Below are 24,678 nucleotides of genomic sequence, written 5' to 3' on the forward strand. Positions count from 1 at the left end.
GTCCAACCAGTCTGTTCCAGTTGGGACCAGGGGGCCTGAGTGAAGTTGATGATTGTAGCCTCCTTCCGGAGGGTTTGGACAACAATCATCAACCACTGAATCCATTTAATCTATGTCTAGCAGATCTCAGAAGAGAAAATGTTGACAAGATTTTATAACTGCTACAAGGCCATCATGCCAGTGTTCCTGAAAACATGGAATCATCTGGGGGCCTTTCTCCTCAGTTTTTCTGGTACCTAAGGCCTTCTGGCCTGTTTTAGTTTGAAGGAATCAAATGTGTTCATATACGCCAATTGGTTCAAGATGTCCCATGCAGATAGTCACAGGGACAGTTCAGCTGGAGGACCAGTTGGTATCAATCGACCGGCTGACTCATACTTCCATGTACTGATCAATGCCAAGCACCAGAGGCATGTGAGATTTTCAGTGACCAGATGTCACTTCCAGTTCAGGTGCCTTTTACAGAATTGGCACAGTCCCAAGAATCTTTTTGAAAGATCTTGTTGGCAGTGGTGGTACCTTGGGCCAGGTGGCACATGAGGGTGTTTTAATTTTGCCTTTGAGCTGGGCTGTCTATGGATCAGAAAATCTTTGTGCCTATACAAATTCAACAAGAACTGGAATTTTGGACATTGCCACTGTGCTTCTTTTTTTTTTTAGAGGCATGCCTCTCAGCCCAGGAGATAGGATGATTCTGCTGTCAGTCTCTGGGGCTGGGAAGTCCAAGATCTGAAGAGACACGTGCAAGGCCATTGAAGAGCGATGAAGGACAGACTCCCCAATATCTTGAATGGAAGGAAGCTTTTTCTAGCATTGCAAGCCTTTTAGGATCTTCGAGGGGGCCTGAGTAAGGTTGACAACAAGACAGTAGTAACCTACATTGCCTGACAAGGGGACACCAAGTCTTTTCTTGTTACATCTTGCAAAGAAACTTTTTGTGGGGCAGCGAACCACGTAGTCAGTTAAAATTGGTCTTCTTGCCAGGGAAGCAGAATCAATTATTGGTTCGGTTATATCAATATTGGCCCTATGGGGCATTCCAGCAGTAGTTCTTGGGGAGACTTCACTGAACATGCAGCTTCTGATATTTGCACAGGATACCAATTCAAAGACTCCGTCATACAAGGTGCCGGGTGCCATGGAATTTTCTGTTTGATTTTTGTCTCTGATCAAATGAATTCTTCTATGGCAAGGTCAGTAACGGCACCCCAATCCAATTGGACTACTCTTAGGCCGGGTACTCACGACCAAACATGTATGGTGAAAGCGGTCCGTCGGACCGTTTTCACCATACATGTCTGCTAGAGGGCTTCTGTACGATGGTTGTACACACCATCGTACAGAAGTCCGCGCGTAAACAATACGCGGGGCGTGTCCGCGGTGTCGCCGCGTCGATGACGCGGTGTCGCCGCGACAATGACGCGGCGACGGGGCGGCCCGCCTTTAAAATGCTTCCACGCATGCGTCGAAGTCATTCGACGCATGCGAGGGACGGCGGGCGCCTGGACATGTACGGTAGGTCTGTACTGACGACCGTACATGTCCGAGCGGGCAGAATTCCAGCGGACTGTTTTAAAACAAGTCCAGGAATATTTGTCTGCTGGGAAAAGGCCCGGCGGGCAAATGTTTGCTGGAATTCGGCCCGCTCGCGCCCACACACGACCAAACATGTCTGCTGAAACTGGCCTGCGGACCAGTTTCAGCAGACATGTTTGGTCGTGAGTATGGGGCCTTAAAGGAACACTAAAGGTTTGTTTTTTATTAGATCAATTGATTGCTGTAAACAAGAGCATTTAAATATCACTTACCTCGTTTTTCCTTTTGACCTCCAAAATACAGTAATCCAGGTTTAAAAATGCCATTTCCTGTCCCTCCTCTTCTTGCTTTCCACCAGCATCTGAGCTGTTTTGCATGGTGGAAAACAGAATGTGCTCACCCCCTCCCTATGACAACAGCCCTGCGTGAAGATGCTCTCTTATCCCTCACAGGCATTGAGGCTAAGCCTAATGGGAACTGTAGTTCCCATTAGGCCGTGATGTAGCAAGAATGAATGCGCACCGCAAACCAGGAAGTCAGTGAGAATAATGATTCAGGAGTGACAGAGGTGAATAAAACGGCTCGATTTCAACAGGTATCAAACTAGTTATAATGCAAAACATTACTTTTTACTTTATCAGCTACTGTCAGACTTTAATTTTAGGCTTCGTACACACGACCGAACATGTCTGCTGAAACTGGTCCGCTGACCAGTTTCAGCAGACATGTTCGGTCGTCTGTACGGCCGACCGGACAAATGTCCAGCGGATCGGACAGGTTTCCAGCGGACAAATGTTTCTTAGCATGCTAAGAAACATGTCCGCTGGAACCATGTCCGTCGGACATGTTCGGTCGTCTGTACAGACTCACCGGACATGTCCGATTGGCCGCCATCCCTCGCATGCGTCAAAGTGATTCGACGCATGCGTGGAAGCATTGACCTTCCAGGGTCGCGCACGTCGCCGCGTCATCGTTATGGTGACGGCGCGGCCACGTCACCGCGCTGTCTGTCCGTGCGGATTTCTGTCTGATGCTGTGTACAACCATCAGACAGAAATCTGGCAGCGGACGAGGCCTAAGAGGAAAATATGTTTGTCTCTACAACCCCTTTAATAGCCTGGCTATGGAATAGGCTACACTAGAGGTGCAGGGATTCTCATCTGATGTTGTTCATATCCTGGTGACCAGAAGATCATCCATGAACGCTACATAGAAGAGGATATGAAAGAAGTTTGGTTTGTTTGCTCAGCAAAGCTTTCTCTCCTGCGCTCTCTGCTGTAGCCAATATCCTTGACATTTTACAGTCAGCACTAGAGGTAGGTCTGACATACAACGCCATTTAACGGATCTCTACTTCATTTTTTCACAGGCTGCAGATGGGTGCAAAGCTAGTGACCAGATGTTTATTCCAGATAACAATCTATAGATGACCTTGAGGGAAACCCTGTTCCCTCTGTGGGGCTTAGGCTTGGATCTGAGAGCACCCTTTGCTCCAATAGGTTTCATTTCCATTGAAGTACCACATGGTAAAACTAGTTCTCCTGACAACAACTACTTCAGACAGAAGGATGTTGAAGATTGCAACACTTTCCAGCAAGGGTGCTTTGGTGTCTTTTTCTTTTTAACCGGAGATAGGGATACAGGCCGGGATTCAGAGAGATCGGCGAATCTTTAGTTTGGCGTAGCGCATCTCATATGCGCTACGCCGACGTAACCTGGAGAGACTCGTACTGTTTTCACAAAGCACTCGCAGACAACGTTGCGCTGGCGAAACGTATTTTGGCCGGCGTAAGCCCGCCTAATTCAAAGTAGGTGGAAGGTGGGCGTGTTGTATTATAATGAAGCATGTGAATGAAGCACCGAACGAACGGTGCATGCGCACGCATGCTCACAATCACGCAGAATTTACTCCATAACATACGCCGGCTCAATGCCTGTGACGTGAATGTAACCTACGCTCAGCCCCATTCACGTACGACTTACGTAAACGACGTAAAAATATACGCTTGTTCCGACGTCCATACTTTGCATTACCTTGCATTACCTGGAGATACGCTGTCGTAAGTCCTTTCTGAATCCGGGCCACCATGTCTATCTCCAAAGTTCAATTTTAAAGTGGTATCCAGTTTCCAGGAAAACTGGGAAGTAGGGAAACTTGGTCAAAGGAGGAAAGTGTAGAAAATCCTTTCATTTAGCCAACAGGCCCTTAGGAGTCATCCACACTTGGGTTTCCAGGGTGATTAAACTGGCATGCAGGAAGTATGCTTTTCTGTTCTGAAATATTGCAAGCCTATTTGGCTAGAGCGGTGGCAGCCTTTGAAGCAGTTATAATACAAAAAAACAATACAAAAAATTCTCCTGCGCTCTGGTGTTTTTGTTATGGGGTAATGCAGTCCAATCGGGAGATTTGTTTGTTTTGTTTTTTGATTGTTTTGTTTTGTTTTTTTCAAGCAGTTATGCCACGATTGCTTGGGAGATTATAGGTAAGGGCTAGCTTGAAGGTCTGGTGTGGCCTTCATTCAACCTTACAAACTAAATATGTGACCAGCATGTTTGGGACCAGAGAGATCAATTCCTTCTGGCTTTAGCAGATTTTCTTTAGATGTAAGACCCCGTACACACGGTCGGACAAAACCGATGAGAATGGTCCGATGGACCGTTTTCATCGGTTCACCGCTGAAGTGGCCTGATGGTCTGATGTGTGTACACACCATCAGTTCAAAATCCGATCGGGTCAGAACGCGGTGACGTAAAACACACGACGTGCTGAAAAAAAAGAAGTTCAATGCTTCCAAGCATGCGTCGACTTGATTCTGAGCATGCGCGGGGTTTGAACCAATGCTTTTCTGTACTAACCATTGGTTTGGTCCGATCGGGCAGCGGTCCATCGGTTCGGTTTTGAAGCATGTTTTAAAATTTTGGACCGAAGGAAAACAGACCGATGGCCTATACACACGGTCGGTTTGGTCCGATGAAACTGAACTTCGGTTCATTCTCATCGGTTTTGTCCGACAGTGTGTACGGGGCCTTAGTGTCTCTTAATTTGTTCTCTCCCACCCTATATTGGCTTTGGTATATCCCATTGTGTGCTGACGTAAGGTGGGCCAGGAAAACGGAAAATTGTTATCAAATACTTAATTTTCCTTTCCTGGCCCATCCTCACGTCAGCACAGGACTCCCTCCCTAGTGGCTGGGCTGTCTTTTATTCAGGTGTACAGGTTGTAATGTGGGGCTCCAGAGGAGATATTAACCCATTGTGTGCTGACTTGAGGATGGGCCAGGAAAGGAAAATTACGGTAAGTATTTGATAACAATTTTCCGTTTTGCTGGGGTTTTTCGCCTTCCTCTGGATCAACTGTAGGTATAGGATTGTGTACCGGTATATGGGATTGTATTTTTTATGTATTGTTTGGTTGAACTAGACTGTCTTTTTTCAACCTGACTATGTAACTACACTGAGCAAAATTATAAATGCCACACTTTTGTGTTTGCCCCTATTTATCATGAGCTAAACTCAAAGATCTACGACCTTTTCTATGTACATAAAAGGCATATTTCTCTCAAATATTGTTCACAAATCTGTCTAAGGCCCCTTTCACACTTGTGCTACTCAAAAGTCGTGCGATTTCGTCGCGATTCCGCGGCCACGATTTTGACCAAACAGTCAAACTACTGTGGATCCGACTTTGCCCTGCGACTTGAACTATGACCAGGGATGCGACTTTGATCCCTCAATTTGATCCCCCAATTTAGGCCAATTAAAAAAAAAACGGCATGAGTTCCCCCCTCTGGTATGGATTTTAAGGGGAAGGGGAACCTCCACGCCAAAAAAGCTGGGTGGGGGTTCCCCCAAAATCCATACCAGACCCTTATTCGAGCACGCAGTCTGGCAGGTCAGGAAAGGGGGTGGGGACAAGCGAGTGCCCCCCCTTCCTGAACTGCACCAGGCCGCATGCCCTCAACATGGGGGGGGGGGGGGTGGGTGCTTTGGGGGAGGAGGGCCCTGCACCCCCCACCCCAAAGCACCTTGTCCCCCATGTTGATGAGGGAGCACGGATGGGCACGGATAGGCAGCACGGATGGGCACGGATAGGCGGCACGAATGGGCACTGATGAAAATGGGCAGTGAGGAAAAGCCAATTACCGGCTTTTCCTGTTTACATCGTGATCAGCCGTGATTGGACATGGCTGATCACGTGGTAAAGAGTCTCCGTGAGAGACTCTTTACCTTGATCGGTGTTGTGGGGTGTCAGACTGACACCCTGCAACAACGATCGCCGCGATGTGCGCCCCCGGGGGCGCGCAGCGGCTCAAAATCCTGAGGACGTCATATGATGTCCAGTCAGGATTCTACAACCACTTTGCCAACGTCAATATGTCATTGGCGGGCGGCAAGTGGTTAAGTTACACAGAGACAAACTGTCATTTAAAAAAGTGGGGTATGCCTGTAATTAGTGATTGCATTTCAGTGAAGATGAAGGTTCTGGTCACTTGCTAAAGGAATAAACAAAAGCCCTAAAAACCAACATAAATGCCCCCAATATTCAAGTTTCTAAACATGGAGTTAAACATTTTATTTTACCATTTACATTCCTGTTTTAATTATACTGACATTTTGGTGTACATAGGTATTTTAAAATTATCATACAGCTATATTTGATGTATTAAATTACGGTTCAACAGCAGAATTAAGATTTAGACAAACAAATCTTTTGATTAGGTTACCAATTTATTAATGCAAGAAAGCTTATATTAATAAGCCTGATTTTCATAATAGGCTACTTGCTAGCAGCCCACTCTACATCTCCAAACATCAAACACAGCCGGCTAAACTTTATTCCTTCCAGCATCTCTATGGAAACAGCCACAGGGCCAAATAAGTCCAGCACACTCCACCTTGTGGTGCAGAAGAAAGCATCTTGCCTAATTACAGTTAATAAATATTTCAGTGGAGAGATGATCGTTTACCTTCTAAATGTTTGTTCTGCCTGCTTTCTGAAAGAATAACTTCACACACCTATATAAAACCATTTGGGTTGATTTACTAAAGGCAAACAGGTTGTTCACTTTGCAAGGGAATTTACTTTTAAGTGGTTCTAAAGGCTGAAGATTTTTCAACATTCTCTGCATAAAGGTAAGAAACCTTCTAAGGCCTCATTCACACGAGGTGGACTTCGTCGCTACGGAGTCCGCCTGCTCCCGCCAGCTCAGCGGGAGATCAGTCCGCAGATCTCCGCTGAGCTGGCGGATGACAAGCTCTTCTCTGCTCACTGAGCGTGGAGGGGCTTGTGCAGCGCCGCTGATTCTTATGGAGCGATCTGATGAAAACGGACAACATGTCCGTTTTCATCAGATCTCACCCGATCCGATCCGCCATGGATGGATATGGACGTATAGCCATACGTCTGATTTTGGAGGATCGGATCGAATCGGATGTCAGCGGACATGTCTCCGCTGACATCCGACGCTCCATAGGACTGCATGGAGCAGCCTTTCAGGTCCGCCGTCAAAACTGACAGGCGGACCTGAACGGTCCGTCCGTGTGAATGAGGCCGAAATGTAGACCCCAGTGCTCCAGTGCTGTGCACGAGAGCAGCAGTTCTCTCCACTCTTTCCCTCTTTTAGGTTCAGAGATGTCAATCACAGCCAGTGAGGAGGGAGCAAGACTCAATGGACACAGTGCGGCTTGGGAGTGAGCCCACACCAGTGTCCCCAAAGCAAACAGCTTGCTATGGTGGGCACTCAGAGACAGGAGACAAGAATGCTGGCAGGGGACCCAAGAAGAGGACGATTGGGGCTTTGTGCAAAATCATTGCACAGAGCAGGTAAGCATGACAAGTTTGTTATTTAACCACTTGCCGCCCAACATAACAAAATGACGGCGGAAAAGTGGTTGTGTTATCCTGATCAGACGTCATATGACGTGATCAGCATAACAAGCCTCTGCGCGCCCCCGGAGGCACGCAGCACGGCGATCGTTGTCGCGGCGTGTCACTCTGACACACCGCAACTCTGATCTAGGTAGAGTCTTTGTGTCCAATCGGCTTTTTCTCACTCGAGTTGAGGGGAGCCGGGGGGGGGGGGGGGATCTGTGCTAATTGTTTTACCAGCACAGCCCCCGGCGGATGCCCACTCAGGACCATCAGGGATGGTCATGGGTGGCAATGTGTGCCCATATATGATGCCAATGTGTGCCAACACATGATGCCAATCAGTGCCCACCAGCAATACCTGCCAGTGCCTCCTAATCAGTGATGTCCATCAGTGCCAATCAGTGCCACTCATTAGTGCCCATCCATGTCATCTATCAGTACCCATCAGTGCCACCCATAAGTACCCATCAGTGCAGCCTTTCAGTGCCCAGTGTCGCCTATGAGTGCCCACCTGTGCCGCCTATGAGTGCCCATCAGTGCCACCTATCAGTGCCCATCAGTGTCGCATATCAGTGCCCATCATTAGTGCCACCTCATTGGTGCCACCTCATCCGTGCTCATGAGTGCCACCTTATCAGTGCAGCCTCATTCATCATTGAAGGAGAAAATGTTTACAAAATGTTACAACAGAAACCAAAAAAAAATAAAAAAATAGAAAATTGAAAAATCTGTATTTTTTTATTTGTTTACCGCAGAGGTGATCAAATACCTCCAAAAGAAAGCTCTATTTGTGGGAACAAAATGATAAAAAAATTATTATTTAAACAGCGACAGCACTGAAAGCTGAAAATTGGCTTGGGCAGGGAGGGGGGAAGTGCCCTGTATTGAAGTGGTTAATAAAAAATGTATTTTAACCACTTCAGCCCCGGACCATTTTGCTGGTCAATGACCGGGCCACTTTTTGCGATTCGGCACTGCGCCGCTTTAATTGACAATTGCGCAGTCGTGCAACGTGGCTCCCAAACAAAATTGTCGTCCTTTTTTTCCCACAAATAGAGCTTTCTTTTGGTGCTATTTGATCACCTCTGCGGTTTTTATTTTTTGCGCTATAAACAAAAATAAAGCGACAATTTTGAAAAAAAAAAAATATTTTTAACTTTTTGCTGTAATAAATATCCCCCACAAATAATATCCCCCACAAATATATATATATAAAAAAAAAATCCTCAGTTTAGGCCGATATGTATTCTTCTACATATTTTTAGTTTAAAAAAATCGCAATAAGCGTTTATTGATTGGTTTGCGCAATAATTATAGCGTCTACAAAATAGGGGATAGTTTTATGGCATTTTTATTAATATTTTTTTTTTACTAGTAATGGCGGCGATCAGTGATTTGTATCGGTACTGCGACCTTATGGCGGACACTTCGGACACTTTTGACACATTTTTGGGACCATTGGCATTTTTACATGTTTACACACACAGCTCCCTGTTCTCACTCTGTAACAAGCGATCGCGGGTGCCCGGCGGTGATCGCGCCCGCCGGGCACGCGCGCCAGGGGCGAGCAGGGCTGGAATGCAAAATGACGTATAGCTACGTGATTTCGTGCAGCCGAGCCGACCTGCCGCCGTTTAACTGCGGTGGCTGGTCGGCTAGTGGTTAAGTGTTATGTAAGTTTACAATCATGTTTTTTTTTTTACAAACAACTTGGTGTTTTATTTGAAAGAATAAATGACATACAGAATGCATAAAAATACATCACGTGCAGGCGAGGTAGGGAACATACAGGAGTCAATGCATACAGTGGACATTGGAAGTACAGTGCAGTTAACATCCCAAAATCGCCAGGCAGTCATGAGAACACAGAGACAAAGGAGAGCAAGGGGACCAGTCAGACTCACAATCATGGTTCACATGTGGGCCAGAGGGGAGGGTCAGCAAGTTCAATCGGGCAGGGCATTGCAGGTAGCAGCATTCTCCACCCAGTCATCCCACACCTTGGCGTATTTGGCCGGGCACCCCCTATGAGCATAGATTTCCTTCTTATACGGTAACACAGAATTAACCGCAACTATCCACTCCTGGATAGACGGGGGCGAGGCTCAAAGCCACTTACGAGCTATCAATAATCTTGCCGTAAATAGCAACTCCTGGAGGAATATTTTGTGGTATTTGTCCGAGTCTGGGTCCGGGAACACCCCCAGTAAACATTGCTTGGGGCACAGCGTCAGGGGAGACCCCATCTCGTCATGTATGAATTTCACAATCTGTGACCAGTAGCCCTGTATGACCGGGCAAGACCACATAAGGTGAAAAAAGGTGCTGGAGGCTCCGTCACATCTGGGGCACAGTGGGCTGTACCCCGGCTTGTATTTGGCCAGGCGGGCGGGGGTCAGGTACGACCTGTGTAAAATATAAAGGTGGGTAAGACGATCCGACAATTTAGGCGAGACCTTCTTAGTGGCATCCAAAGCATCCTCCCATTCATCATCCTCCTGCTCCCCCACATCCCCGGACCAGCGGTCTTTAAGTTTATAGGCCGAAACAATGGCGTAGGGCCGAAGAAGGGAGTTGTAGAGGATCGAGATTAACTTGCGAGAGTCCCGTCCCATTAGGGTGCGAAGCACTTCAAGTTGTTCAACACCCGGGGGCATGTCGGAGCTGGAGGTAGCGGAAATGCATGGAATTGGGTAAACCAAAGTCGTCTTTAAGCTGTTGGAACGATTTTAAAATAGAACCGTGGTATACGTCGCATAGGTACTTCACTCCCCGGTCAAGCCAGGGAGCCCGGTCTGGAATGGAGAGCAATTCACTCAAGCCCGTGTTGTCCCATAAGGGGGTATAAGAGTGAGTGGCCGGTGCCTTCAATTTTCGACCCACCACCTCCCAAATCTTACAGTGATGGTAGAGCAGGCCCTTGCGGCTACCCAGCGTCCAAGCACCCCCCAGGTCCCTGAAGAGGACCTGGAAAGGGTGAGTGAGGCCGGGGGCGCGGTGGGAGCATAGCAGTGCGAGGTAGCAATCCTGATCGTGCTTGTCAAAATAAAAGAAGTGAGATAGTTGTGCCGCCAAATAATAAAAATTGAAGTCGGGCAACGCAGCTCCACCCAGTTCAGTAGGGTTTTTCAATACCTGCCAGGAAAGCTAATGTCTAGAGGAGCCCCACACGAACGAATTGAGGATCGAGTCAATGGCCTTAAAAATCTTAAGAGGGAGATAGATGCCACAGTACGTACAGGAATTTGGGGAGGAGAACCATCTTGATTAAGTTCACTCGGCCCATTACACCCAGGGGCAACCTGGCCCAAACCTGTGTCTTGAACTTTAGGAACGTCATCAGTGGCTCTATATTCAGGCGGACAAAGTCCTCAGGAGATCTAGAGATCTGGATCCCGAGATATTTCAGGGAACTAACTCTAAGGCCCCGTACTCACGACCAAACATGTCTGCTGAAACTGGTCGGCAGACCAATTTCAGCAGACATGTTCCCTCGTGTGTACAGCCGCGCGGACAGGATTCCAGCAAACAATTGTCTGACAGACCGTTTCTGAGCAGACAACTGTTTCCCGGACTTGCTTTAAAACAGTCCGCTGGAAACCTGTCCGCCCGGACATGTACGGTCGTCTGTACAGACCTACCGTACATGTCCTGCCGCCCGCCATCCCTCGCATGCGTCGAATGACTTCGACGCATGCGTGGAAGCATTTTCAAGGCAGGCCGCCCACGCCGGCGCGTCGTCGCGACGACACCGCGTCATCGACGCGTCGACACCGCGGACACGCCCCGCGTATTGTTTACGCGCGGTCTTCTGTTCGATGGTGTGTATAGCCATCGAACAGAAGTCCCCGGGCAGTCCCCGGCCAGACATGTCCGATGGAAACGGTCTGCAGACCGTTTTCATCGGACATGTCCTGCCGTGAGTACAAGGCCTAAGGAGAGGGGAAGATGCCTGGATCTCGGAGGGTACACTCACATCAATGGGGAGGATCTGGGATTTATCCCAGTTGATCCTCAGGCCAGAGTGGTGACCGAAGTGTTCAATAACCGCAAGCGCAGTTCGCAGGGAGTGGCCCGAGTCAGCCAGGTACAAAAGCATGTCGTCTGCGTAGAGACTGACTGGGGCAGAAATCAGACCATTGACCAAGACCCTGGCACACGGGTTCTGATACAGAAGGTTGATCCACTTGATAAAATTGGGCCCGAATCCAAAGCGTGCCAGGCATTCCCATAAATAGTTCCATTCTACTGAGTCGAATGCTTTTGCGGCGTCTAGTGACACCACTACTCTAGAACCCATTTAGTCATGTTCAGCCTGCAAATTCATATAGAGTCTACGCAGATTGTATGCCGCGTTTTTAGCAGGCATAAAACCAACCTGGTCAGGGTGAATTAGCGTAAGGATCACTTCATTTAAGCGTAGTGCCAGGATCTTGGTCAGGATTTTGATGTCCAGCTGGAGAAGGGATATGGGGCGATAGGATTCAGGGAGTTCTAGATTTTTGCCGGGTTTGGGAATAAGTACTATATAAGCCTCAGTCATAGAGGCAGGTAGGGAGCCTGATTGAAAAATATGGGAGAACAGTTCGTGGAGCCTAGGCACTAGGGATTCACTGTACGTCGCAAAAAATTCAAGGGGGAGACCGTCCGAGCCCGGCGCCTTGAAGGAACTAAGCAGGGAGATCGCCCGCGCTATTTCGTCCGTCGTAATAGGGGCCTCCAGGGTCTCTACATGGGAGCTCGAAAGCACGGGCAGCTCTATGTCAGCCAGCAGCGCAGCCAACTCCCCCCCCCGGAGCCGCAGCCCCAGATGAGTACAACGATGCAAAGAAGGAGCGGAACTCCCCAACCACCTCATCCGGATCAGTGAGTAGCACTCCATCAGCGCTGCGGAGGGAGACCACCGTAGGAGGTCTATGATCCAGATGGGCCAAATAAGCCAAGAGTCGTCCCGCACGTTCTCCACACTCATATGCCCTCTGTTTGCTATAGAATATCTTCCTTTCTGCCTTCTCAAAAAGAAGGCCACTCACCACCCGGGATTGTAATTTTAGCACGTCAGCCGTGGACGGGGAGGGAGCGGAAATAAACGTCCGCTCCGCCTCGGCCAAGGACCTCTCCGCCTGTTCGACCACCCGAGACGAGGTTTTCCGATATCGGGATATCCGTTGGGATAGAAACATACAGGCATGGGATTTGAAGGAGTCCCAGACAACTTCAAAGGGTGCAGTACCCCTGTTGGTCTGAAAAAAAAGATCCCATTCGGCGCCAGCCTCCTCTAAATCAGGGACGACCGATAACCAAAAAGGATTGAGTCTCCAATTGTAAGAGGAGGGGGGGGGGACTTGTTGCCGAGCTCTATCCAATAGGAGGCGTGGTCAGAGAGGATGCGGGGGTTAAACCCCACGTTTTCCAAGATGGGGAGGAGGGTACGGGAAACTAGTATTAGGTCAATCCGCGACATGGAGCCGTGTGTCCAGGAGAAGCATGAATAGGTCCTATCCACCGAATACCGGTGTGTCCACGAGCTCCAGGTCGAGGAGGAGCCTACCAAACCTAGTTTGAGCAGGAGAGGGGCGGTCAGAGGGCGTCAGGGACAGTCTATCCAAATCACTGTTGGTAACATTGTTAAAGTCCCCCAACCAAACTGCAGGCACATTAGGATATTGAGACATAAACCCCAGCCCCTCCGTCAGTACAGAGAACTGAAAAGGGGGCGGTATATAGATAGCAAGAATAAGGAGCTCCAGACCGTGCACCTTAGCATGTAAAAATAAAAATCTACCAAGGGGGTCAGACTGGAGTGTAAGTAAAACAAATTGCGTGGATTTGGCAACCAGTATAGCTACGCCCCTAGAGTTTGGTGTGTGCGGAGCCTGGTACACCCAGCCAACCCATGGCTTTTTCAAAGTCATCATGAGCTGGCCCGTTAAGTGAGTCTCAACCAACACCATAATCTCTGCACGCTGAGCTTTCAAATAGGAGAGAACTGCATTACGCTTTGGGCGGGCCCTGAGGCCCCGTACATTCCAGGTAAAAAATTTCACAGCAGGCATGACAGGCAAGGACAAGCATCAATGGTCCAGACGCCACGATCCTGCGCACAGGCGTCCACAGCCACCCCAAAATTAAGGGGAGAGCCGTGAAAACCGGGCACAGGACCCAGAGCATCCGGGCGAGGAGGCCTCAGCATAAACCAATGAGCAGTATCATAAGACATATTATCCCACACATCACCCGCCAGTCTCCTCACATCAACATACATGTCATCCTGCATTACACCAACAGTGAACAAAAAAAACATAGCAACGAACTGATCACAGAACATGTGATAAAAACTGCTGAAAGCACTGGGGTGTCCGGGCACGTGGCCCGCCACAAAACAGTGTGGCGCAACCCGCCGGGCCCGGCCAGACCAGGGAAACCATGCTTGAGTCAGGGAGCCTAGACTCCCAATAATAAGAACAGCAGAGTCCAAAGGGGCATCTGTGACTAAGGGGACGAACAATCGCTGGAAAACCAGCAATGGTGCAAGAGGTGAGGCCCCCAGTCCTTGAACTCCATGTAAATGTCCAAAGGGGGAAAGCAAGGATATGGAAGTGTGAGTTCTCGTCCCAGGTGCCAACACGGGGGGGCAGCTCGTCAACTAGAGATGAATAGGTAGGGCATCAATGTAGCTTCCTCAGCATAGCGTCCACGGGGGAGAAAGAGAGGATGGGGAAGTCAGGGATGGTACAATCAGGATGGAGCACCGGTAGGGCAAAGGATGGACGGATCGGGGAGGATGGGGGTGTAAGTGTGGAGATGAGGCCGCGGGGAAGGTGACACAGGGAACCGCACCCGGGGACACCCAATGGGCAGCAAAGTTTCGGGTGCAGGATGGTGGACACAGTACCTGAAATTCGGACAAGCTCGACAGACATGGCATCAAAAGGAGAGTTCCGTACCCCTGCAGTCATCAGCCGCAATCCGAGTGGAGGGTTCCTCAGGCCTGCACGGGTTGTCTGGGTGGCGGCCTCGTGTTGTCCAGCCAGTTGATGACAGCCTCAGGAGAGTCAAAAAAATGTGTGCAGTCCTCACCGACGACCCGGAGCCTAGCCGGAAAGAGCATGGCATAGGTGTAATGGCGGATCCTGAGCTGGCGCTTGGCCTCAGTAAAGAGGGCCCTCTTCTTCTGCACGTCCGCAGAAAAATCCGGGAAGACCTTGAGCTCAACATTTCTGAAGGGGATGTTTCCCTTCAGCCTGGTAAGACGGAGCACAGCATCCCGGTCCCGAAAATTTAGTAGCTTACCTATGAACGTGAGCGGCGGGGCGCCCGGAGGAGGGGGCTTAGCAGCCAATCTATGGGCCCTCTCCACCACGAAGGATGAGGAAAATTCGGCTCGGCCAAACGTGGACGCCAGCAGGTTCTCAAGAAATGTTGGCGGGTCAGGGCCCTCCGCACCCTCAGGTAAGCCAACGAACCGCAAGTTACACCTCCTAAGGCGGTTCTCCATGTCGTCCTGTTTCGCCAGGACCATGGTAAGTTGGTGCTGTAGGCGTTCGGTCACGATCTGTAATGGCGGTATCTCGTCCTCCACGCGGCCGACGCAGGTCTCCGCCTCCGTTACCCGGTCTCTACGTTTTTGCATGTCTTGTCTGATAAGGGAGACATCCACCTTCACCTCCTCGATTCTGCAAGTCAGGGAGCTCTTACAGTCCGAGATAGCCTCCAGGACTCGCGCTGTATTGTCAGTTGCCGAATCCGCGTGAGCAGAGGGGCCGGCGCCATCTTTCTCCACGGCCTCCTTGTCTGGTAGTCGGAATTTAGCGAGCTTAGCGATCGCGTCCGAGGATTTTTTCGGTGGCGACATGCTCCTCACAATGAAGGGTGTAAAGTACCCTAATTCGAACAGTTTAGCAGGCAGTAACAGCCCCAGCATGATTAGTTACGCATGCTGGACGAGCAGAGCTCCCACGAAACACTCCTCACACCATGCCAGCCAGGCCACGCCCCCCTACAATCATGTTTAACCTAGTGAATGAGGTGACTTTCATCATCCAATCATGTGCAAGTTGTGATTAGGTATTCTTTGGGAATTTCCAACGTATTCACTAAGCCAGGGGAAACAGTGCAAATTTCCCTGAAAAGTGAACAATATATTTGCCTTCAGTAAATCAACTTATTTGTATATTAAAATCTGGCTTACACTGGCAGTGGTGATTCTGTGGGCTAAATGGGATATCGAGGTGGGTTTACAGCAGGGAAATAATAAAGAGCAGGTCATACCAGCCAGTGGAAAAATTGTAGGCTTTCAAAAATGTTATCATTATCCCTTATTATGCTTCCACACAACAACAGCAGGACTAGGAGGATGCAAAGTACTGATACAAAAAGTATATTGTCAGGTAAAACTGCTTGCTTTTATGTGTTGAACTGTGTATTTAATTGTTTAGCTGGTTTTGACTTTAAATTTGAAACTTCCTGACCGCATAGGGCCCTAAACATGAGTACCACTTGGTACAGCATTCAGCCCTATCCAGCCGCAGTCTGCCACAGACTTTGACAGACTGCTTGCAATAGGAGCAGGAGCACTAAAACAGCAGGAGGGACACACCAAAACCCCAAGAGAGACCCACTAAGAAGTGAAACCACTGAAGAGTGTATAACTGGAATCCCCTGTCACATCCCAATAGAAGAGAAATTGTAGAAAAGGTGTGCCCCATGGATATTATGGGCAAGGGAGATATATCTGAATTTGAAGGAGTATTATCGTAAAAAAGTACATTTATTGAAGATACACATACATTGAAAAATGCACAAGTGGGTACACCTAAAAGCAATGAAATCAGACACAGTTAAATAAGCAGCAACTGAATTCTGGAACATACTATAGCCTCCTATAGAGGTCAAAGTTGATGTGTGGTCACAGATATTCCCAACATGTTTTGGAGATTGGAGGTGTAGGCATTCAATTCCTTCCTCAGGGGGTTTAAACAGGCTGTTGTAGCTACCGCAACTACATAGCAAAAGATACACCATTCCCGTGGTCTGAGAGTTGGAAAAATGTTTTGGGGTGAATAATGTACCATTGGGCAAACATATATTTTTTCTGGAGACCATGTATATACAGTAGGTACAAGATCCACAGGGGAACGTGCCAAAAAGTTTGCATGGGTCACCTCGAGTTGAGCCCTGAAACTCACTTCTAACCAGCAAGTCCCCAACTGAGGGGTCGGGGGTAGAAGAGGTCCAATTATAGGATCAGAGGTTAATAGATGCCAAAATGTGTTGAAAATCTGTTTAATTTTGAAATGATCGTTAGTGTAGGTAGGGATAATCTTGCTGCCCTCATTGGCAGAAGATTTTGGGCTGCAGGATTTCAATTCATGGCGGCGTATTGTTACCAATAGTGTGTTTGGTGACTGTGGTCTCAATTGCCTTGAGATCATTCACAAGCTCCTCCCTCGTAGTTCTGAGTTAATCCCTCAGGGTAATTGATGGTTATTTCGTATTTCTTCCATTTGCAAATGGATTTTTGGTTGATATTCTGTCTCTATCATTTAAAATACACATATGATAACAGTTATAGTCCCATTTATTTGGAAACGGACAAACTAACAAAATCTGCAGTGGCTCAAATAATTATTTCCACCACTGTATGTAAAACCTTTATCCCAAAAAAAACTGATGCAGCTTAAAGTGGTTGTAAACCCTTTACAAACACTTTAACCTACAGGTAAACCTATATTAAGGCTTACCTGTAGGTGCTTGAAATATCTCCCAGACCTGCACGGTCTAGGAGATATTTGCAAATCGCTGTATGGCGATTTGTTCGGCGCATGCGCCAGAGTTAGAAAGGGCACGCTGTGCCGTTTCTAACTCGTGTCATGCTGTGAGTGAAGGCTACCGCGCGAATGCGCGGGAGTGACGTCACGCGACTCTGGCCACTCACAGAGCCGGAGTTCGTGACCTGGAAGGAAGAGGGGTGAAGAATGGCCACTCACTATGCTCGAGGAAGACATTGCGGGCTTCTCTTGCAGATAAGTGTCACATAATGGGCTACTATGTGATGCATAGTAGCCCATTATGCTTTACCTTTGCAGGGAAACAAAGAGGAAGTAACACCTATCACGGTTTACTTCCTCTTTAAGATCCCTTTCACACTGGAGAGTTGCGCCAAACAGCTGCTTTCACACTGGTATGTTGCGCTAGCAGGACGGTAAAAAAGTCCTGCTAGCCGCATCTTTGGAGCGGTGTGTTTACCACTCCTACACCGCTGCTTCCCAATGAAATTAATGGGACAGCGGGGCTTTACCACCTGCAATACGCAGCAGCGTATTGCGGGCGGTTTTAACCCTTTCTCGGCCGCTAGTGGGGGTAAAACCGCCCCGCTAGCGGCCGAAATGCGCAGCAAATTCGTCCATAGTGTCGGTGGTAAAAATAGCGGTTTTACCGCTGACGCTATGGGCGGCTCAGTGTGCAAGGGGTCTAAAGGTGTTACCTGGTGTCATACTTTAATGTGTTAATAATTTATAACATCAATTTTTACATCTAACATCTCCATCTGGCTACAGTCATCTCCGCAGGTAACAATGCTGCTGTTCAAAATTGGATATAGTGCTCCTCCGAAGATACAGTGAAAAAAGTGTGTTACTAGCTGGATAACCAGATGAAAATAAAGGGGAAAAAGCATAAAAAATAAAACCAATACAACCAGACTTGGGTTTAGATACACGTTAAAGCAGAACTCTGGGTAAAGTAAAAATGTAAAGTAATATAAAGTAATATGCACTGCTTGTTCCAAAGAAATAGGAAGTAGGATGGAAAGGAGAGGTTCAGGAGCTCACAGAGAACATTACAAGAGAAACAAAGTTAGAAACAATTTTATGAAAAATAGATTACAGGGCCAGAGTAGTGTGTATGGATTATTTTTGGAAAAAATGTAAGTTAGTGTCACTTTAGTGTAAACTTTATAAAATTTAGGCTACATTTGTACTAGCGATTAGAGCCAGTGCAAATAGTAGCAGCAGGAATCAGAGATTAACGTCTCTCAGCGGCTAGGTGCGGCCGCCGGCCCCATTTACTATAATGACGTCATTGGCGGCTGCACCAATTCATGGCTCTCTGTTCAGTCAGTGACAGAGAGCTCCTGAACACACTTTGTGTGCGTCCAGCAGTGATCACCAATGGTAATCGTTGGCTGTGCAGAGAGCCACGAATAGCTGCGACCACCGGCGACCTGTCACCATAGTGATTGGGGCCAGACGACCATGCCTAGCCACTGAGAGACACAGCAGAAACTGCCACTACAATTCTCACCGGTGTGAATGTAGCCTAAGGCCTTGTACACACGACGGGACAATCCGATGAAAACGGTCCACCGGACCGTTTTCATCGGACATGTCCGCTGCTGGAATTTCCCGCGGACAGCGAACGCGGTGACGTGGCCGCGCCGTCGCCGCGACGATGACGCGGCGACGTGCGCGACCCTGGAAGGTGAATGCTTCCACGCATGCGTCGAATCATATCGACGCATGCGAGGGCTTTCGGCCGAGCGGACATGTCCGGTGAGTCGTACAGACGACCGAACATGTCCGACGGACAGGTTTCCAGCGGACATGTTTCATAGCATGCTATGAAACATTTGTCCACTGGAAACCTGTCCGCTAGGCCGTGAATCTGGTCAGGTCGGCCGTACAGACGACCGAACATGTCCGCGGAAACTGGTCCGCGGATCAGTTTCAGCAGACATGTTCGGTCGTGTGTACGAGGCCTTAGGGTCACTTCAATATGCAATTGGGTACATACATTAGAAAGTTAAAACTACAGAAACAATTAAAGTGGAAGTCCATGCTAAAACTAAAATACTTGCATCTGTAGCCACCAACATTGTAACACTAACCTATTTAGCCCAGCAAGGAAAAAAATTGTATACATACCTTTTGTGCAGGTCATGCGACTCGATCCCCAGTGGCAGAAGCTCTGCAGAGGACACGTCCGACAATGGCTGTAAAATGAATGGGAAGTGACGTCCCCCGTAGACTTACTATGGGGCTTCCTTTGTCAGCAGTGTCCTATGCACAGCAAAGCCTCATCGAAGTGTGGGATCGGGTTGGATCGCCTGCAGAAAAGGTATGTACAGTAAAACCTTGGTTTGAGAGTAACTTGAGTAGCCTCATGTCACAACTGAGTATAAAATAGAAGAGAGGCATCTATAAAGCCGCGTACACACGATCAGTCCAGCCGATGAGAACAGTCTGATGGACCGGTTTCATCGGTTAACCGATGAAGCTGACTGATGGTCTGTCACGCCTACACACCATCGGTTAAAAAAGCGATCGTGTCAGAACACGGTGACGTAAAACACAACGACGTTCTGAGAAAAATGAAGTTCAATGCTTCCAAGCATGCGTCGACTTGATTCTGAGCATGCCTGGATTTTTAACCGATGGACGTGCCTACTAGGTTTTGACCTATCGGTTAGGAATCCATTGGTTAAAAGTTAAAGCAAGTTGGTTTTCTTTTAATCGATGGTTAAATAACCTATGGGGCCCACACACGATCGGTTTTGACCGATGAAAACGGTCCATCAGACTGTTGTCCTCTGTTTAACCGATCGTGTGTACGAGGCCTTGGTGTAGCAATATGGTTACATTTAATAAAGGTAGAACATTTAGAAACTCACATGGTTGATGATTAAAACAGACACATCTAAGTATGCAGGCATCCGGGGTAAAGCTGTGGATCGCTTTACCATAGATCCCTGCATACTTAGGTGCCTCTTTTAATCATCAACCATGTGAGTTGTTAAATGTTGTACCTTTATTAAATATAACCATATTGCTACACTTAGAGGCGCCTCGCTTCTCTTTTATACTCTGTAGCTCCTGCTGGATTTTGCTTCTAATCCCCTTGTGAAGGCTTCCATTTGTGGATGGACATTTTATTATGGTTACACACTGAAGGATTTCTGAATAAATGGTTGTGGAAAGAATCATTTCAGTTTCCATTAATTCTTATGGAAAAATTTGCTTTGATATACAAGTGCTTTGGATTACAAGCATGCATCCGGAACAAATTATGCTCGCAATCCAAGGTTTTATTGTATAGTAATACCTTGGATTCCGAGTATTATTCATTCCAGGAAGCGTGCTTATAATCCAAAGCACTGGTATATATCAAAGCAAGTTTCTCCATAAAAAATGGAAAGTCAGATGATTCGTTCCACAACCACTACTGGTGTACACAGTACTGTATGTGTCCAGAGGTGCAGGGGTGCTGGTGACGCTCAGAGACACTCGGGAACACTTGGGACACTTTCGGGGTGCTCCGACACATGTTGCGCCCGCCCCACCCAGCTGGGAGTGTCTCCTAGTTCTAAAGCGCCCTCGGATCTCTGGCCACATACGGTAATACATACACCAGCGGCTTGAGTCCTGCTCGTCTTACGAGACAGCGCTAGCAAATCAAGTCAGGATTTAAAAAAATATATAGCTTGTATACTGCGTTACGCGAGGTTAAACCGAGGTATCACTGTACACTCGTTTTTTTCTTTACGGGCTAGATAAGTTAGCAGGGCCGGTGCTACCACTAGGCAAACTAGGCAGCCGCCTAAGGTGTACTGCTGCCTAGGGTGCCTGGCCATTGGTGTTCCTACTCTCTTCTCTTTGCAGAAAGCAACTAAGTCTCAGCATCAGCAGGCAGCCGCCGCTCTATTTGCACACAGTGTCAGGCCCCGTACACACGACAGAGTTTCTCGGCAGAATTCACCAAGAAACTCGGTCAAAACCCGGATTCTGCCGAGAAACTCTGTCGTCTGTACAGTTTTGGATCGATGGAGCCGCCGAGGAGCTCGACGAGAAAATAGAGAACATGTTCTCTATTTTCTCGTTGTTCTATGGGAGAAGGCGGCCCGCCGAGCTCCTCGGCAGCTTCATCCCAAAACTCGACGAGGAACTCGACGTGCCAAGCACGTCGAGTTCCTCTGTCGTGTGTACGGGGCCTCAGACTATGAGGCGGCAGAGGGCTGTGTCTGTGTCCTGAATGAATGGAAGCAAGTAAACATTCATTGATGGGCGCTGGTAGGCTGCATTTGATGGGCGCTGGTGAGGCTGCATTTGATGGGCGCTGGTGAGGCTGCATTTTATGGGCACTGGTGAGGCTGCATTTTATGGGCGCCTCATTAATAAGGTGGTGTATAATGGGCAGGGCTAAGTGGGTGGGATTAGGGGTGGAGCCAGGGATGTTAAAAATCCTTGCACCAGCCCTGTAGATTAGTGTTAGCATGCTGGTGGCTATAGATGCAGGAATTTTAGTTTTCGCATAGACTTTCACTTTAAGTACTGTTCGTGATACTTTTTTTACTTGCACCAACATTCAGTTGTTGGATGTTAGTGCAAGTTTGCAAATAAAAAAAGAAGTATTACGGACAGTGCTCAATTGTTTCTGTTGCAAGTGCACTAATATGGCTCCAATTACCTCAAGCATGATGGTAAAACGACAGTAATTCATGCACCCCTGGCATTTTTTTTCCCAGCATAATTTTATCAGCACTTACCTGTGAGTGGTGTAGCTTCATGTGCTGCATACAGCCCGCCATATAAATGAATGGGTTTTACATGGTCAGGCTCTTGTAAACGGTGTTGCTTCTTTTGCACCACACATGCACGCTTGACGCATTATCCAACTGCAAAACTTCCACTTTTGGAAAATACATCAGTCGTGCAAAGAAGTTTCAGCATTTACAAGGGCATGATTCACCTGTATGGCAGGAAAGACGTGGCACGTGGGGCTCTCCAGACGTGGGAAAGCGCCGGAAAACGACGCCAAGCCTATAAAATAGCTGTGTGCATGTTTAGTAGTTACGATTACAGGGATCTTGCAATTACCTTGAGGTCTGGCGGTTTGTTCCGTGTGTAGACAGGGGGTACCGGGGGGACAGATGGTCCTGTTGAGCCCACATCCCCAGGCGATGGGCAATCGGATCCTCGCACTTCCATGACAGTGGGTGGCAAAGGTGCATCTTGTGCAGCAGCCACCTCCTCGGGGTGCAATTCGTCTGACTTACAACGCTTCATGTATCCAGACAGGAGGAAGGGTAGAGGGGGCTGAAGGGGCAAGTAAATGGCCAACACAACATGAAAAACGGCAAGCCCCTTGCAGCAGAAGATTCAAGTATGACAAAGGCAGCTTCTAAGGTCACATTACATAGGAGGCTGCCTTTCCATCATTTACACTCTGAACCTGGGACACACATAGGCGCCCACAAGCTCTCCAATGTGACGGCATGGACACAAGTTCTGTCTGCTCACACCCAGTGTGCTGAACACACACGACACCGTTATATCTACACGAAGAAAAAAAAAGAACAGGCTCCACAAAATGCACAGCTAGATAAACCCCACATTAACGCATTCACGTCAGGAAATCTATGTCCACAGAGGCTGAGGAGGGGCCCTTCCGCTATGCATCCTGTCCGTGGCCCGTCCGACTCCTGCTTCCCCCGGGGCCCCGGCTGTACCGTCTGCACTCCATCCACAAGAGCCTGGGGTGACCAGCGTTCAGCCTACCTTGCTGCTGACCGACACTGCGTCTAGCGAATCGAAAGGAAGCACTTGACGCTTACTAGCCAATAGGGAGCGAGGGAGGGGCTCGAGTAATTTTTTCCAAGGTTGGTTGAGTTGCAGGAGCTGTCACAGAAGGTGGTGCTGTAGAGGCTTGTAAGCAGGGCGCTGTGCAGTGTGTGAGGGGCTCATCCATAAGAAGACCCCGGACCGACCCATACTTTGCATAGGAGAGAGATCACATTCTTTGTTTTAAAACACTTAAATAAGTAAATATGCTTCCTTATCTGGTTTGAGTACAGGAGATTGACAACATCCATGGATAAAGTGTTGAGCTTTGAGAAGCTTGGAAATGAAGTGGATTTAATCAAGAGCCAGCGGCAATCCCCTGTAATCCCATGAAAGAAAGCAATAACCGTCATTTTGTGGCTTGTTTAGGTGGCACAGCAAAATTATAGAACTGTACCGATCTTACTGAAATACGGTGAGAGTGAGTGAAAATATATATATATACATATATATACAGGGCCGATCCTAGCTCCAAGTGCTCCCCTCCCTCCTCCTTGTCTGTGTCCAGAGTCAGAGCGCATGTAGCTGGTGCAGCGGTTCCCCATCCCGCTTGCTCTCTCCACTGGCAACCGGCTGTCCCCATGAACCGCGCTGGGTACCACAGCGGAGCCTATTACTGGAACACGTTCCGGCACTGATGGGGGCAACTCCTGTGGGGGGGCTCTGATGGTGGGCACTGCTGGGGGGCTCTGATGCAGGACTGTCTTAATGAGAGGGCACACCTGGGCACTGCCCAGGGGCCCCAGCTGCATGGGGGGCCCCTGCACTTTGCCCAAAGCAGCTGGTCCTTGAGCCCACCCTGCCCCGAAATTGGGGGCCCCATGATAGCACTGAGAGTGATAGATACACAGTCTGCCTCCTACCTACTTGATGTCTGTTTACCTGCACTGTCATCATTGTAGGGGCCCCAGAGCCTTACTTTGCCCAGGGGCCCAAGATGCTATTAAGACATCCCTGCTCTGATGGGGGAAACCTGCTGTGGGGGGCTCTGATGGGGGACCCCTGCTGTGGGGGGCTCTGATGGGGGACACCTGCTGGGGGGGGACTCTGATGAGGGACACTAATGAAGACTTCTTAGGGGAGCATCTCTGTGTTTGCGTAGCCATAGAAACACGTGTAAAGGGGAGGAGTTAGTAAGATGACCACGCCCATGTGGGGGGCGCCAGAAATATTTCTGCACCCAGGCGTCTGTGACCCTAGGATTGGCCCTGTATATATATATATTTATATAATCAATATATACACTATATTACCAAAAATATTGAGACGCCTGCCTTTACATGCACAAGAACTTTAACCACTTCGGCCCCGGAGCCTGGATTAGGCTGCTGAATGACCAGAGCACTTTTTACAATTTGGCACTGCGCTGCTTTAAAGCGGAGTTCCACCCAAAATTGGAACTTCCGCTTATCCCACTCCTCACCCCCTTACATGCCACATTTGGCATGTAATTTTTTTGGGGGTGGAGTGGGGGCTTCAGGAGGAGTGGGACTTCCTGTCCCACTTCCTCCTTCTGTCGAGAGGCTGGTTAGGCGATTAAGCTTAATCGCCTACAGCCCACAGTTGAAATGAAGACGCCGGCCGGGGAGGGGGGGGGGGAGGAGCGGAGCCCCGGCCGGCGCGTCGCTGGAACGCTGGAGCAGGTAAGTGTA

General features: G+C 48.5%; 1 protein-coding gene across 2 annotated transcripts in view; it reads right to left on the bottom strand.

Annotated features, from left to right (window-relative positions):
- The window catches only part of TMCC2 (transmembrane and coiled-coil domain family 2), a 155,633-nt gene extending 132,664 nt beyond the window's left edge, over positions 1–22,969 (bottom strand). For both annotated transcript variants that reach the window (XM_040337557.1, XM_040337556.1), the window contains exon 1: positions 22,283–22,969. In XM_040337557.1, coding sequence (XP_040193491.1) covers positions 22,283–22,471 — 189 coding nt within the window. In that variant the 5' untranslated portion in view covers positions 22,472–22,969. The remainder of the gene's footprint in view (positions 1–22,282) is intronic.
- Positions 22,970–24,678: the final 1,709 nt, after the last annotated feature.

The sequence above is a fragment of the Rana temporaria genome, chromosome 2, assembly GCF_905171775.1.
Source record: "Rana temporaria chromosome 2, aRanTem1.1, whole genome shotgun sequence".
NCBI classification, from domain to species: Eukaryota; Metazoa; Chordata; class Amphibia; order Anura; family Ranidae; genus Rana; species Rana temporaria.